At 45.6% G+C, this 16355-nt stretch overlaps 1 protein-coding gene across 1 annotated transcript; it reads right to left on the minus strand.

Moving 5' to 3' along the window:
* Positions 1-474: 474 nt before the first annotated feature.
* LOC126525698 (plancitoxin-1-like) lies at positions 475-14325 on the minus strand. The gene is made up of 7 exons (XM_050173614.3): positions 12344-14325; positions 10766-10967; positions 9889-9961; positions 7887-8051; positions 5219-5419; positions 3337-3581; positions 475-1205 (listed from the first exon to the last, which is right to left on the minus strand). Exons 1-7 carry the CDS (start codon positions 12454-12456, stop codon positions 1101-1103), a joined length of 1104 nt encoding a protein of 367 aa, XP_050029571.1. The 5' UTR covers positions 12457-14325; the 3' UTR covers positions 475-1100.
* Positions 14326-16355: the final 2030 nt, after the last annotated feature.

The following is a 16355-nucleotide window of genomic DNA, read 5'->3' on the forward strand; positions in this document are numbered from 1 at the left end:
TGTGTGTGTTAACCTGCCAGGAACGACCCGACCGCAAAGAGCGTCTTCCTTGTCCTCTTGCACAACTGTGGGCCAACTGGCCCAAGAACAGGTAGTGATAAGCATAACATGACTGAAAGGCTTGCACTCGCGTCAAAATGCGAGGACGCGTGCTACGCACCGTGTCTAGTGATCATATTTCTTTATTTCACACGCTTTAAAGCATGATGTCTAGTGATCATATTTCTTTATTTCACACGCTTTAAAGCATGATCAGTGAGCCTTCGAAGCATGCCATAGTTCTTGTATAGTACAGTCATTGGCCGTTCACTGCCCGTTCTGTGCGGACCATGCTTTGTCTTTGGCCTTCCTTTACGCTGTTATCATATTTAACAATCTCAGTAACTAACCCACCCTGCTACCAGCAATTATATGGTACTAATGCTGCCCCTCGCACAATTCAGCGAGCTATCTGCAGGCTACATAAGACAAGAGGCGGATTGAATGTTTTTTTATTCACACTTCAGGTCCAATGATCATAAAAGAGGCCACAATAGCTGTCCCTTGTTACGTCTATGACGCGTGTGGAAATGCCAGCAGAAATGCAGAAGAATGGGTGTTTGCGGTGCAAGGCACTTCAATTGCAAATACAGATGACCAGAGGGTAGCTTGTGAAACCACAGAGTTTGTGTAGCTGGTTGTATGTTTAAGAACGCACCGCACTGCGTGTTCAAAAGTGATTTTCAAAGCTGGTGGTGGTGACAAATATATGGCCACGTCAAGATTATTCTCGGCGTTTTCAAGGCGAGATTATGCTATGTGACAACCTAAGGATTCAGTACAAGCTCCGTGCACAAAATCACACTGCAACTGCCCTCTGTGCCATCGTACTCGAAAATACAGTTCCCTAGAGATGCCGATATTGAAAGACGTTCTTCTCCGCTATGACGTCATGGAACTGAGCAAACGTCATTGACTGGCACATCTCCGCAATTTCTCTTCGAATTGAACCGCGGTGCATTTGCCACCTTAATAGCCTGTCAGCGACTGTAGTCAACGGACCCAAAGTGGGGCGACCGTTGGTCACAGTCCCACTCGCGGCTGACTGCGTCACAGCCGAGCTATACGGTACATCCCGTGTTGATGATGGCGCTGCGTCTGAAGAGAGCCTGCACCACACCATTGTCGAAGCAGAGCGCCTCACCGCCACGGGTTTCTTGCGATTCCTGCGCCCCAAAAAGAAACAACCATGACCGGCCTAACGACGACTTTGTTGAAGTTTATATTTAAGTAGGAGACCTCAATTAATGATCAGTTCTGTCCTGAAATGTTTGTCTCCCTCACTAGAACATTTGGGGCAAGACTTAGAATTTCACCCCTTGCATGAGGAGGGATACTGATGTAGACTTACGTGTAATAAGCAAAAATAATGTAAGATTTCGGCTCAACCCCCTGCACTACAGTATCGGAGGCTGCAAAATTGAAAATGAATATGATACTACATTAGTCATAACTTGGAGGAAAATGAAAATTTTAAAACGAAAATAAATACAAACAAAATACCTAAATTCGGCGATGAATCTTCTTTCTCTTTCGCTTAAGTTTAACCATTCACTTCATCGGATGTCGCTTCTCAATTACACATATACTCTTTTAATTGGAGCGTTAATGGTTCAAATTTATTTTTATTTATTTATTAACTTGGCGCACAACCACCCGATTCAGCGCCCATCCCCAATTGCGGGTATGTGGCATGTTTTAAAGGTGCATCATCATGATCATGCAATCTATCGTGAAAGGTGATACCATGGCCGAGGAAACGGATAGACGCGAGATTTATTGATCGAAAAATGTGAATTTTACATTGATACGGACATGCATATTGCTTCCACTTCCCAGGAACGGGTATGCATATCAATGCGGTAGCATTATAGGCAACTGTGGAAATATCCAGTAACTAACAGAAAGCGCGGCTGATCTTGGAGATAGTGCAATTGTAAACCGGCGCCGCTGTCATGATAGGCTGGCTCCACTACTCGCCTCGCCCCCCTCCCCCCCCGTATGCTGCAATATGTGGTGCGGAAAAACAGCAGTATTATAGGATTGAAATAATCAGATCACAAAAGCTTCACCTCACGTCACTTTTGACATCCATTGCGAAAATTCAACTGACCCTAGCAAATGTTACAGCATTTTTCATCGAGGTTCAGTAAAAAGTTCGGGCAGAATTTAGCTACCTCATGTTAACAAGGCATGCTATAGAAATCTTATGTTTGAGAGGCATGTATATTTGAATGGCACAATGACATCAGGTCAAATGCGCATGCATTTGCCACGCAGAAGAAAGTACCTTGGTGGCTCCTATCTAAATAAGCGAGAGTGTAAAAATGTTTTTGCCGAGCATCCGCTGAGGCAAATGTGATGACGTCTAAAGCGCTCGAAAGAAAAACAACGTTTGAACCTACAGAATTTTGGACACTTTCTTTATTCAGGCCGCCAAGACTTTTACAGAAATTGACGAAAAATCGAAATGTTAAAGAAAATGAAGTATCAAGTTTGCAACTTTGCAACTGAACTAAAAATAAAACATAACAATTTTGCAAGCTGCATCTACTGGTACACTCAAGGCGGAGAAAATGTTGCATTAGCCATCGTTCGTAGTTATGTCAACAATTTGTGAATAAATACTTCTCAAAGCTCACGCGAAGCATCAATTGCTCTCACGTTGGTTGTGAACTATCGAACAGATACCGTTAGCACAATGGTGGTATTCGTTTTTACTCGCCCTGGTGGCATAGTATCCTTGGTATTGCGTCGCTAAGCCCGAGTCGGCCGCCTGTCGGCGGGGGTGAAAGGCAAGAACGACCGCGTACCATGCATTGGGCGCACGGTAAAGAACCCCAGGTTGTCTAAACTAATCCGAGGTCCACCCACTACGACGTGCCTCATAATCATATCTAGGTTTTGGCATGTAAAACACCATAATTCAGTTTAATTATTCGTTCCTGGTACGCATATACGTAATATTCTTGCCATATTTCCAACACTATTCATTTGAAAATTGTATTTAAAAAAATTATTTAGGCTCTCAATCACAACTGAAAGTCAGCATAAATGTGCTTTCTCTCTTAAAGGCACAAAACATCAAACACATTGGCTCGGCAGTTGTCGAGTGCGATCAATGCTTCATTTTAAGCGCGTTTGCAATATATGAAACGGAGTCGACCCTGAGTCAAACATTCTGTCGATGCCTTTCTCGGGAAGGACCACGTACAATTTGTATTCCTGATCGCATTTTTGTCTACGTCAAAATGGCGGTGCTAATTGCTCGCTGTGTACAACGAAAGTGTGGCCCACCATTCGATTCATGGAAGCGAAGCAGAACACGCCTCTGTCGATGGTTATGGCCCACTTGCTGTGGTCCTCGGTGGTGTTGAACGTGACCGCATTGTCTGCGTCGAACCTCAGCACGATCGAGTCAACGTTGACGACGGTGTAGCTGGAGTTGCACGCGGGCGGCAGCTTGCCCCCAGCACCGTTCCTCCAGGATTGCACGGCGAGGTCGCCTTTCAGGTCATTGGCAAGTACCCCAGAATACAGATCTGGAAAAGCGATGAGGTCGTTGGCAAGTACCCCAGAATATAGGTCTGGAAAAGCGATCAGGTCGTTGGCCAGTACCCCAGAATACAGGTCTAGAAAAGCGATCAGGTCATTGGCAAATTCCCCAGAATAAAGGTCTGGAAAAGCGATCAGGTCGTCATTGGCAAGTACCCCAGAATGAAGGTCAAGAAAAGTGAGGTGGTATGGAGATGCATAACTGAGACCATAATCGTAGTGAAGGAAACTGGAAGAGCACTTCTGTTCGATCTAGACTCTACCATTGTCGGTGACTACCTTCATCGCTGTCCAACTAGAAGACAGTTTATGACGAGCGCGTGGTAAGTCGGTCCAACGCGGGACTCTATGAGAGTCGGCCTAGTGGCCGCGAATAATTGGCCCTGTGCAATTCTTAATCCATGCAGCTGTGTTCGACTGCTCTGCCATGACTTTGCCTGCAGAGCGGGAGCGCTAAATTCTACCACGGCCTTTGACATCGCGATCACGTGTTGGGCCGACTAGTTTAGCATCAATCGTGTTGTGGAATGCTCCTCCCCCCCCCCCCTCCCACCACTATTTCTTTCCTTTCTTCATGATTTCTTCAGTCCTCATCAGCAGGTTACCATTTAATGCACAAAAAGGATATAGACGTCATAAATAAATCGCCTTGACGTGCTACAATGTGCATATTAATATTTTGTTTTGTTTACTATTTTTTGTGAACGCTTCGTGTCACTATATATTACCTGATCAGAAGTAGCAAGCGCGGCTTGTAGTCTTCGGTAGGGACCGTCAAAGAGAGGCAATAAATTAGTTTAGATGCAGAAAGCTCTTTTTTTCTCACAGCTTGGTATACTTTAACTTCAGGGTAAGAGGTCAGCCACTAGTAGAGAAAATGACGGCCAAGTCATTTCCTAAATTCCGCGCGGAAACCTCAATGAGAATGCTCGTGTGCAGTGACAGCACATATTTCAGAGTATTTTCTTGTATATTCAGGCCGTTAGGGTACAGTAAAAGCTCTCATATCTTGCTAAGTTCTATTTATTGGTCTGTTCAGAAGACAATCGAGTACGTGTTTACGGACAAAACTAGGACTCAGCGGACGCCGTCAAGTTCCATGACGTGACGCATGGCTACAGCAGTACTAAAACAGTAAGATAATGTCGTCACTCGTCTTTTATTGTTGCACGTCTTTCCTTTTTTTTTTTCCTGGCTTATCGAGCTTCCCTTTCCCCGGTTAAGGATGGCATTTTTTTTTTGCGGTATTCTAGAACATGAATTTACTCATATTTTCCTAGAGCTCGCGCACAGTTCAAATATATGTCAGCAGGAACGTGCGAGCGCGTGCTCGTCGAACCCGGCAGCAACTGTCGTTGTAAGCACACGCGTCTAAGCGTTAATCGGTTAAACAAAACTGATAAGCGCCATCTCTAAATAGGCACCCGCATTAGCCACCATTGTACAACCACCGCGTCGTGATAACCGCCCGCGCATGCGCGTGGTCCCCGCCGGTGACGCATGCGACCATCGTCGCCGGCAGGAGGCGTTGCTGCGGGTATCAAGGGCACGCGCATGCGCTCTTCTGTTAGCCCGTCTGAGCTCCTTACATATTCGCGTTCGCGCGGGTGACCACTGGCCATACCTTCGTCCAGGGTGGCCCTTTTGCCGTACGCTCGCAGGACGGTGCCCCCGGCGCTGGTGAGGTTTGCGATGAAGAGCTTCTGGTCAGTGGTTCGGACGAAGCTGTCCTTTGCGAGTAGCGCCACCTCTGGGTACTTGTCCTGCATCGACTGCGGCACCTGGCGGGCGTACACGTTGGCGTACTCGGTGCGCAAGATTCTCGCTGCCGAGATCACGAGGACAGAGGTGAGCGTAAACAACAAATTTCAAGTTTGCATTATGCTTTCGTGTCTAAGCGCGCCAGTTACATATGTCTCATTGGTACATAGATTATGTGTGGGATGTGCGTTCGATTCTGTTGTTACGTAGTTACTTGTTATATCATGTTTCGTATAGTTATACACAGTTCTGTTGGTCCAAACTGGGATTGGTGTGGCTAGCACAATTACTGGATTGTACGAGGGACGTTCCGAAAGTATGTTTCGTCATTTTTCTTTTTTGAAGGAGAAAATGGTACACTAGATGAAACAAACAATCGCCATATGAATCCACGCCTGTTGCTGCTTCAACCACAGAAGCATCGTCAACGGATGAGTAATCGCGCATGCGCAGACCGCCGAAGAAGACAGAGTAGCAGCAGACCGGCGTGCCCGAGCTTATTTGAGTACAAGAAACGATGGCAGACGGACGTGTGCTGACCACGTGGTCGCCAATGGAAGTGCGTGGTGTTATCCTGTATGGATGGGGGCACCTGTTCCGTGCACTGAAAGCTGCGCTCTCAGGACGTCACTTCAAAAAAAAATGCTGAGGTGTAGTAGGCTGTGCCACAATTCCCTGCATCGCAGGGCACTGAGTTTTACCAGAATGGTTTCTTCAAACTGATTGCACGCTACGACAGATGTCTCATTCTCGGTGGCGATTATGTGGAAAAAATAGTGCAAGATGTATAATTCATGATGCCATGGTGCACTTTCTATTTTTTTTTTTGGCAGTAACATTGAAAATAACCAGTGAAAATAAATGACGAAACTTGTTGTCGACACGTCCCTTGTAAAGGAGGCTTGAGACACGGAGTCTTGATCGAACCAAAATTTTCGACAACGGAGTTTTCTCTCTCTCTATCTCTCTCTCTAGCCTGCAAAACACGAACTTTTGCTGGTGTTCCCACACTCTTCTGGTCGTTTTCACTTGTTTACGGAACTGTACATATATTGTGCTGGTTCTTCTGAACTATACTGTTCTTTCGTGATTTGTTAGCGGAACTTGCATGCTTTTGTGCGCCTTTCTACGCTTTAATATTTTTTTGTCATTCGACGAGACATAGCACGTCCTACCTTAAGGCACTGCATGAACCCTAGTTTAAACTTATTTTAGTCTTGTATCAATGAAAATATCACAAGATGAGTTATTTATTCACATAGCGACGATGGCAATGTCGATTATCATCGATTCCATGCCTCACGATAATCGTGAGACATGGACTCGTTTTCTTCAAAGACAAAAAGTGCCAAGACTGAGCAGAAAGTTCGGAAAATACGACTCCACACTGTAATAATAATATTTTGTATGTACGTTTAGAGCGCTCTGACGCTAGCTAGTATTGGTTTGAGTTTACAGTGTTTGGACCACCATTTAAAAAATATGGCAGACATAACTCCTGTAGAGCGCTGCGTAATACGAATCGTTGTTGTTTGGTCGTAGAACGGTACTCATAAACCGTGGTAATTTTTCAATCGGAACGCACACCACAGGCTATGGAAGATGTGATGCTTATTTGACATTCCAATGATAGAGATTATGATAGTGTACAGCTTTGCAACTTTACATTGTTAAAGTGTGTACAACTATAATATGCACGTCAGCTGACATGATTTCTCAGTGCCGATCAGTTCAGTGATTGTGGTTTCGACTGTGTCTTGACCGGTGACATGACTGGTAATCCGCCTGCTGTGTTCGCCGATTAGAGCGAAGCGAGCCCAATGTGTGTCGTTTCTGACGTCAATGCACGATTGTGGAAGAACCCAAGTGCACTACGCCTGGAATTCAAGAGCTGATTTGTCATTCGATAAGGAATTTCACTCTGTCGGTGCTCTTTTGGCTCTAAAGGTCACCTTCATCGCTCTCTGGGCGTCTTACAACAGCTGCGCGCTTTCAAATGTAGTTCTAGGTCACTGTTTAAGACGCTGTATTCGGCTGCAATGCCTTCGGGATCGACTGACGAAAACGGTCGTATGCATGGAAAGAAAGACTCGTCTAGATTCCAGAAGAATGCTAAAAATAGACAGTCTGAAACGTCAGTCGTCCTAGATGTGATCAACGCAGATCACCAGCTATGAAACGCCACTTTAATATAGCGCTGCTTCACTGCGCACACACTCATCACTTCCTTCCTCTTTTCTTCTTTCTATTCCCTCTTTCTCTCACCCCCAATGTAGGGTAGCAAATCGGACGCTCGTCTGGTTGACCTCCCTGCCTTTCCTCTCTTTGCTATCTCTCTTTGCTATCTCTCTCTCTCTCTTTCTGAAACGTCAGGTACTTTTAGAAAAAGCGAGAGTAAAAGCGGCGTAACAAGAGGAAGGGGAACGAGACGCCACAGCTTATATACATAATAGTGGGTATATAGCAATAGTGAGTAATGTATGCAAACGTCACTGCCAACAGCTTGAGCAAAGCTGCAGCAGCGCCCTTACCAATCGTATTGACTTGTGGTGTCGGGAAAGTGACGCACATGAACATCTGGCTGTTTTCTCTGGCGGTGTCCGGAAAACTGTACTGGCCGCTCTGCAGCCCGCCCACGAATCTTGGCACGCTGTGCAGGAGCCATACACCAACCGCGTCGTCGAACAGGAGGACACCTGCGGCACAATGTTCTGTGTTTATAACTACAGCATTATCATACGCTTGTTGCTAATGTGCTACAATATTGCAATCTTGCGAGTCTAATCAAGGAGAATGGGTACTTTGGATTAGTCAGAGCTGTTCTAAAACAGTAGGGCCTAATCCATATTGCTTCTCCTTAGTTTATATGTGCTCTCGCCGGCAGCCTTCGCTAATCGTATCCCAGCGTCACGGTTAGCTGAAATTTTGTTCTTACGAGCAATTCTAGCATAAGAGGTTTTTGTGTGAACACAATCCAAGATATTTTGGAACTATGGATATATTGTGAAGCATATATAATCACTATAGAGCTTCGTCCTAAATTTACACGACGAAATGGCACCGCCATCGCTCAGCTACCAAAAAAATAATGGTCAGTTCACGGGCCTGTTTAATCTTCGTTCTTGTGGCTACAGACGACCTTGTGGTTCTAACTTTTCATCTTTTTCTTCAGTGATCTATATTTTCAAGCAATCATAATTTTCAAAACCCGTCAAGGCAGTGAGGCATTGCGAAGGTGAATAATTATCACATTTTTATAGCATTCTTTATTGTACAAGGCAATGGTTCGTGGAATAGGATCAATTTCCAAAGTCGCAAAGATATTTGAAGCCAGAAGCACGAAGTGTATGCAAACTAACGAACCAGCCACTATACCTACGCTGAATGAACCTCCATGCCTTCATGAAGCGCAATGAAAGAATAGCACGACATTTCTCTCCTGTAATTTTTCTAGGAGACTATGTGAACCACCTGCCTTACGGCGCGTCCCTTGCTATTAATGGATCGGGGAAGTTACACGTGGAGTAACGGAGATCTTTTTTGCTGCAGACCTCGCAGCGTTGAGTTTGTTGCGAAACTGCTGGCTCAGAGAAGTTTCAAGAAAGTGACAGGGCTTTTCTACCTTAAGAGGAAGCTTTAGCTTGCCGAACTCCGATGCGGCCTATTCAAATACATGTAAAACGCAGAAACCTATTTCTGAGATAACCCCTTGACCGATTTTAATGAAATCTGATGCATGTGAGAGTGAAAGGTAAATTCTAGTTACTGTTGGAAGCCGAATTTCGATTTATGTCCTGAATTTTCTTAAAAAGATTTTCAAACGTTCGACCGTTTGAAAAAAATAGAAGCCCGAAGTTTACCAATTCATCGCTTTGCATCAACAACAGATATCGCGGTTCTGTAAAGGGGATCCATTAGATCATTCAAAGCGGACAAATTTGGTATGTCATTTTACGTGTTACATGAGTTTGTTACGTTGGTTGCAAGGGTTCTGCAAAAGCTCTATTTCCATATTGCTAAATTTTTAAATTTATATGTGTAACATATCAATTTTGTCCGCTTTAAATGTACTATTAGATTCAATTCACAGAGGGGCATTATCATTTTTCGTGGTTGAGTTACAGAGTTGCAAACTTGATAGCTTCGTTTCAGGAAAATTTTTGATTTTTGCCAATTTTTAATAAAAAATTGACGCCCTAACTCAAACATTCGAAACCAACAGTCACTAGATTCTAAGTTTTTCTTTTAAATGCAACAAACCTAGTCAATTTTGGTGCAGTGGTTGCCGAGAAAAACGAGTTCTCCTTTTACATGTATTTAGATACGAGCACCCGAGCTAAAGCTTCCTCTTAAACCATATTGAGTTGTATGGTTCTACGTGCCAAAACCACGATCTGATTACGAGGCACGCCGTAAAGAGAGACTCCGAATCAATTTTAACCTCGTGTAGTTCTTTAACGTAGACCTAAGATGTGAAAACACGAGCGTTTCTGCATTTTGCCCCTATCTAAATGTAGCCGTCGCATTTCGCACCTTTGCAGTGGCCGTTGCGCGTTCCATTGTAGATCGGCGGTGGCTGGTCGTTGTAGACAAAGTACAGAATGTCCTGTCAAAATAAAATAAAGAACAAGCATGTTTCAGACATTGTCCTTGCAACTGCTATGAAGGCTCGAAAGGTAGCCATAAACCGAGTCAAAATGTAAGCAGCAGCTAAATGCATCCCTGGCTTCAATGTATAGCCAGCATTTGACATTAATACACGCCGTTCCCGGAACCGTGGGTCATCTCGTCACAACTACAGTGTTAGGCAGGGGCCTCCGAGCCGGTGTCTTACTCTTGCTAATTGATACAGGTGACAGAAATAATCGTAATTGAAGCAGAAGAATTCTTATACAAAACGGCGCCCTATCGTCTAGACTTTAGACACTTATCCGACGGTTTACCAACAAGTTCAAATTTAAACCAATTTGTTCAAGAGAGATGTGAGGGTAGAAAAAGGCAACAACCAGTACCAACTGTACACTTGCATCGAATCAGCCATCCACCAAATCACTCATCTCCATCTCACAAGTCGCTTGCAGCATTGTGGAAGCTGTAAGACTCCTTTGCCAATAGGAAGGCCGCATGCCTCTCCAGATGTGCTCATCCGCGTCGCATCGTCTGCTCACTGCCCCAGTCAATTCGCTGTACAAGACGCATGAACGCACAGGTCTCAACATGTGGTATGCCGCCGTAACGTATCCTGTACTAAACAGAAACAGATCTCTCCAACCCCACCACAAATCAGACAGTTACACCCGGAACTACATTCCGCTGCGCAAGGATACTGCCTGCCCACGCCGCGTACCCTCGGCCGGGCTGCAAATTACTTCTGAGATGGAGTATAGTTTGACTTAAAGCACGTCGCAACCTTTCTTGTAGCGTTCTCGTACAGCGGGGCCAGCGTGAGTGCGACCGGGTTCTGAGCTTCGTACAGGTCGTGCTCCGACAGCGGCCAATAGCGCAGCGGTTCTTGGCTGGTCCGTGAGTCCACGTACACGAACTCTCCTCCCTCGGGCGTGAAGGCGTTCTGCGGGTTGGATTGCATCCGCGGAAGCTTGTACACGATGAACCTGCAGATAAGTCTCCCTCAGCACGGATCGTTTCAATTCGTCAACATGTGGCAGAAAGGCGAAAAATCCGATGAACTAGGCGATGAGCAAGAAGCCTTCCAGCGGAAGGCTTCACTTAGTTCGTGAGCTTAGGAACAGGAACGCCCAACAAACCCTCGTAGGCTACCTCGTGGCACCAAGCCTGTCACATTCGAGACCCCCCTCTATACAATACGGGAGAAGCTTAACAGGATTCGTTGTCTGCGGCTTTCATGAAGCAGGCAGAGTGGCTTAGACGGGCCTCTATACCCTGCGGTAGTTGAACCTTGTTTGTTTAAAAACTATGGATAAATGGGAAGATGGTCTACAGCAGAGCCGGCTCATCTCGGACGCAGTCAAGAAGTCGGCGCTACAGATTTTCCCTCAAGCATGCACACACGTGCCATAGAAACACAAACACACTAAGGCTGCAGAAAAATATATTTCTCCAAAAAGCTATCCGCCGAATTTTACCGTGCTAGTTTCATGCCGTAGAGCAGTGCCGTCTCTGCTGGAACGATAGGACTGAAATAATGAAGAAAAAGGGTCAATTCTTTCCGAACATGTAGTTTCAAAGGTATGTGGTTTCAAAGGTATGCTATTCCGACGCTATAAATGATACAATTCTTTATATTTTGCATCACTGGCTTTCATATTACATGAGCGCGTTATAGTATGCATAGATCTCTAGGGTGGTCTCCTAAGTGTTTACCATATTTTTCTTCTAGCTTCTTTTTTCTTTTCGCTATTTTCTGTACTACGATACTCAGGTACGTCACTTTCCTGCTACGATCTTCCATGACATCGGTAGTATTATAAATTAAATAAAATAAAATTTTAAGTAACAACGAAACCTCAATCTCAGGCGCTATAAAAGCGCCGCAGTAAAGAGCTCGGAAATGTTTTAAACACATGCGACACTGTACCGTACACACAAAGCTAGGTACACGAGCTTTTAAATTCATTACATTCGTCCCCCACCGTTACGTGGCCACAGAGGCCGGGAATCGAACCCCCTACCTCGCTTTCAACAGCAGAACGCCGTGTAAGAAAGTGTACGTGAGGGAAAGTTATGGTTACATAACACAGGTATTGATACAGAAGGCGACCTTGCGAGTCGTTATGCACCCTCGGGCACTTGGCCACCGTGCAATAGCAAGACGTTCTGTCTAGCCCGGGACGGTGTCAAGTGCCCGTTCACTTCGCGATTGGGCAGGTTCACGATGACTCTATTGCTGTCACGACGCATCGCTATTTAAGTGAGAAAAGCACACAACGTAAGGAACGTCCAGCAGATAAACTGCTCATCACAGCGCTACGTAGTGGACATTTTTTTTTTCGGGGGAGGGGGGACTTACCAGTCAACATCCTGCCCGTCTTGATCCTTGCACCTCGGAGACGACGGTACCGTAGCGCAGCTCACCGAAGCGATGGTGTGGGTGACCAGCACTGCAACGAGTGAGAACTTCATCGCGCTGCCTTAACACTCACACCGCGAACGGAAGTTATAAACGACTCAGAAAGATAAGTGCTGGCCGAGCTTTGATGGCTTTATATGAGCGATTGGCGGTGAGCTAACGTGAGCTCTATACTCTAAAACCCACGACTTTATCGAGCGCGCTTTTCGCTTCTGTATCAGTCAACGAAAAAGAAGCGATTTCGCTGCGATATGCGAAAAAAAAATTATCGCCTACAGTGGAGAAACTCTGGGACCGGGCAGGTGAAACTCTTCTGAAAAGCAGACAGCGCTGAGTCCGCGTATTTGTAAGAGCGATCGCGAGGCAGAAATTTGAGATAACGAGAAGAGGGGGGTATTTAGCGAAGCTGTCATTTACGCGTTGCCTACGTCTGGCCCGCGCGTTCCACCTACGCTATGGGCTTCGAAGCGAACGGGCCACCAATGGGAGGCCCGAGGCACCCGAGCGTGCCGCTACAACAACGGTACACGCGCGGTGAACCTCGACAGCTGCTCGTAGATCCGGTTTTGTTCCGAACAACAACTGTATTTTTTTTCGATCAGTGCAAGGGCAGGAGGTTCCGCGTTGCCGCATCTCAACCGACCGAGTGATTCACCTTTTCACGGTTCACCGGTAAATTTGTGACTGCTGCATTTAGCGACCCGCTGTATCCTGGAGTGTGTGCGTGTGTGTGCAAGAGAGGGACGGAGATAGAGAGAGAGAGAAGATTACGTAGTTATAACGGTGGCAGCCGAGGGATTTACGTATATGACCGCTATAAGGTCGTAGTTTATCTCGCGTGACATGTGCAGGGCCCGGCGAAGCGTAATGCCGCGTTTTCCGGCTTATATTCCACTGACAGTTTCTTGTTTGTTTGTTTGTTGGTTTGTTTGTTTGTTTGTTTGTTTGTTTGTTTGCTTGCTTGTTTGTTTTTTTGTTCCTCTGTTTTTTTTTTATTTATTTATTTATTGACTCTACATATGTTGCATCCTATCCTCACGAGCCTCGATCAGTGGCGTAAAGACGACAAAAATGTCGGGGGGGGGGGGGGGGGGAGGAGGTTTCTAAGGAGGTGAGATGGGTAAACGTGTCACGTTTTTCGTAAAATGCCCGTCTCATTCGCGAACTTGCGGAGTCCTGAGCGACGGGAGGAAAGAGAAATAAATAATGAAACGCGGGATAAGCACACGCGGCGAGAAGGACGAGCAGATGCCGTACACGCAGCGCCGTGTGGCCTCGGGACAGCGCAGAGAATCGCGCGCACAAACAGAGCTCGTCGCACGGGAACAGCGCGTGAACAGGGCGCAGGCAAGGGAGAAGACATGAAATGCGCACCTTTAAACGTGAGAACAGCGTGAATCACGCTTCCACATTTCACGGAAACACTAATAGCTAGCACAGCATTTGTTACCATCGTATTATAACCGGCTGCGACGCGTTGTGAACGGTGTTTTTTGGTATCGGTAAAGTTCGACAGAATGTCTGCTGTTCATTTACTAATATTTGTTGAAGTATATATAAGAAAGGAGGTTTAATTACCCTGGATTGGTGAACTCTATTGAGAAAGAAAGAAAGAAAGAAAGAAAGAAAGAAAGAAAGAAGGAAAGAAGGAAAGAAAGAAGGAAAGAAAGAAAGAAAGATGCACAGAAGGATAATTTACACGAGAGACGTGATGATATCAGCACAACCATGCGCGGATGGGGCGCGAATTATGCACGTTGACGGAAAAATAATCAATTTACATGCGCTTGCAGATCAGTATGCGTAATGGCCCACATCTACAAAGCTTTTATTTTTTGTTAGTTGGTACTATTTGCAGGTTTGCTGGCCTCCTTCGGTAATGGCCTGCCGTGGTTGCTCAGTCGCTATGGTGTTGGCCTGCTGAGCACGAGGTCGCGCGATTGAATCCCGGCCACGGCGGCCGCATTTCTATGGGGGCGAAATGCGAAAACACCGTGTACTTAGATTTAGGCGCACGTTAAGGAACCCCAGGTTGTCGAAATTTCTGGAGTCCTTCACTACGGCGTGCCTCGTAATCAGAAAGTGGTTTTGGCACGTAAAACCACAATTTTTTTCCTTCGGTAATGTTCGACATGATGATAAGCTTATCTCTACTCATACGAGGACATTTGTGGTAAGAAATTTTTATGCGTTAGCATTCTTAGGATACTACACGCACTCTCCTGGGGGGCTAGCTGTCTCTCTATCTATCTATGTATGTCGGTCTCTAACCGTTTTCACCGGGTGGTCTTTGGTTGAATGGGTAGTGAATCTGGCTGTTGGGTGGCGGGAACAGTGTTTGAAACCTGCTGGTGGACCAACTTGGATCAATGGGTACGTGATAACGTGCGCGCAGATGCCGCCCTTCAATGAACCTCTTCAACGCCGACGTGGGTTATTGTATATGCTGGACTGGGTAACGTACCGCTGTTCGAAGAAACTCTTTGACGTCATCATTATTTTGTTTAGCGCAAAACAACGGACACAAGAAAGGCGACAGGACAAGGCGCTACTCTGAAATTGACATCGTTTTAGTGCGTCACTTCTTTTACAGAGAGCAGAATGTAGAAGAACATGCGCACTAAGCACCATGTGCAGGAACCACCGCAACATCCGATCACCACAGCGCGCTCATGTGACGCCTTGTGCTGTCGTCTTTCTTGTGTCTGTTGTTTTGCGTTAAACAAAGTAATTATGGATTCGCACCAACCAGCCCGCTAACACGTTCTGCTTATCTTTGACGCCAACTTCTGGCCCTGGGTATGTCCCACTATGGTCTTCACTGAACCTCTTTGATGCCAATGTACCAGTAAGTGGGTGTGCCGCTTTTCAATAAACCTCTTTGACGCCAATTAGTGTAACTAGGTATGCTCCACTGGGAATATGCCGCTCCACGATTACATAAAATATTATATAAATTTATTCGATGCTGGGCCGAATCGAACACACATTACAAGGGCTCCTGCACGCTTAACGTAGTGACACGAAGATTTGGGCTTCGTGTTAACGCAGAGGCTTATTTTAATGTGAATATTTGGTGTTCTGGAGAAAGTGCAAAACACTGGGTTCCTTTACTCCAAGTCCGGATTTTCAATTCTCGCCCAAACTACAGCATGTTCCAGGTGTAAAGTGACGTCTGAATCGGGCAAAAAAAAATTGACTGCCAATGTGGCAACAGTAGTCCGGGTGTTACCAAATTAGGAACGCTTGCTGAGCTTCAAAAATGCGCTCTCTCGCCAAAACAGGAATTAGCCTCCTTCGCGCAGCATTCGGTGACTCCATCCGTCATAAATCTTGCACAGAAGCCATGTTACTCAGTCCTCAGCAGCTGTGAAACACTTGACTACGGCATAGTTCAAACCCTCTACAGAGCAGAGGGTGCTAGGAATTTCTGTATGCTAACAAGCCGCCACCGTAAACCGAACCATCGAATAATGGTATACCCGCAATCCAATCGCACCTCTCAATGGATAACACGAGGAGTGCGTGTTTTCTTTTTTTTTACAGCGCAAATTTTATTGTAGAGTTCAACAAAAGTTCCCATACTGCCGTGGTGGCGACGTGTGGCACTGTGCTCGATATACGGGGTGATCATGTTTAGGTTTTCCGGACTCTAAAAATCGCCTGTCGTAGATAACATAGTTCTAGTCCTTGTGCTGGAATATTTATAGAGGCGGACATTGCTTTCACGGCAAATAGAAGCGCACATTCAGCTAACTAAGTACATCCCCATTTGCCTTCTTGATTAATTACTTTACGACACATATTGCAATTTGCTGGTGAGCCTACAAAACGTCTCCACTTCAAATGAGTTTCCAGAGCGACACCACTTTGGAGATATGTGCCATCAAACACGCCGCAAATACGCACTGTTGTTCCACTTAGATTTTTAAAAAAACGCTCTGTTATGCAT

Source organism: Dermacentor andersoni, chromosome 8 (genome assembly GCF_023375885.2).
Source record: "Dermacentor andersoni chromosome 8, qqDerAnde1_hic_scaffold, whole genome shotgun sequence".
NCBI lineage: Eukaryota > Metazoa > Arthropoda > Arachnida > Ixodida > Ixodidae > Dermacentor > Dermacentor andersoni.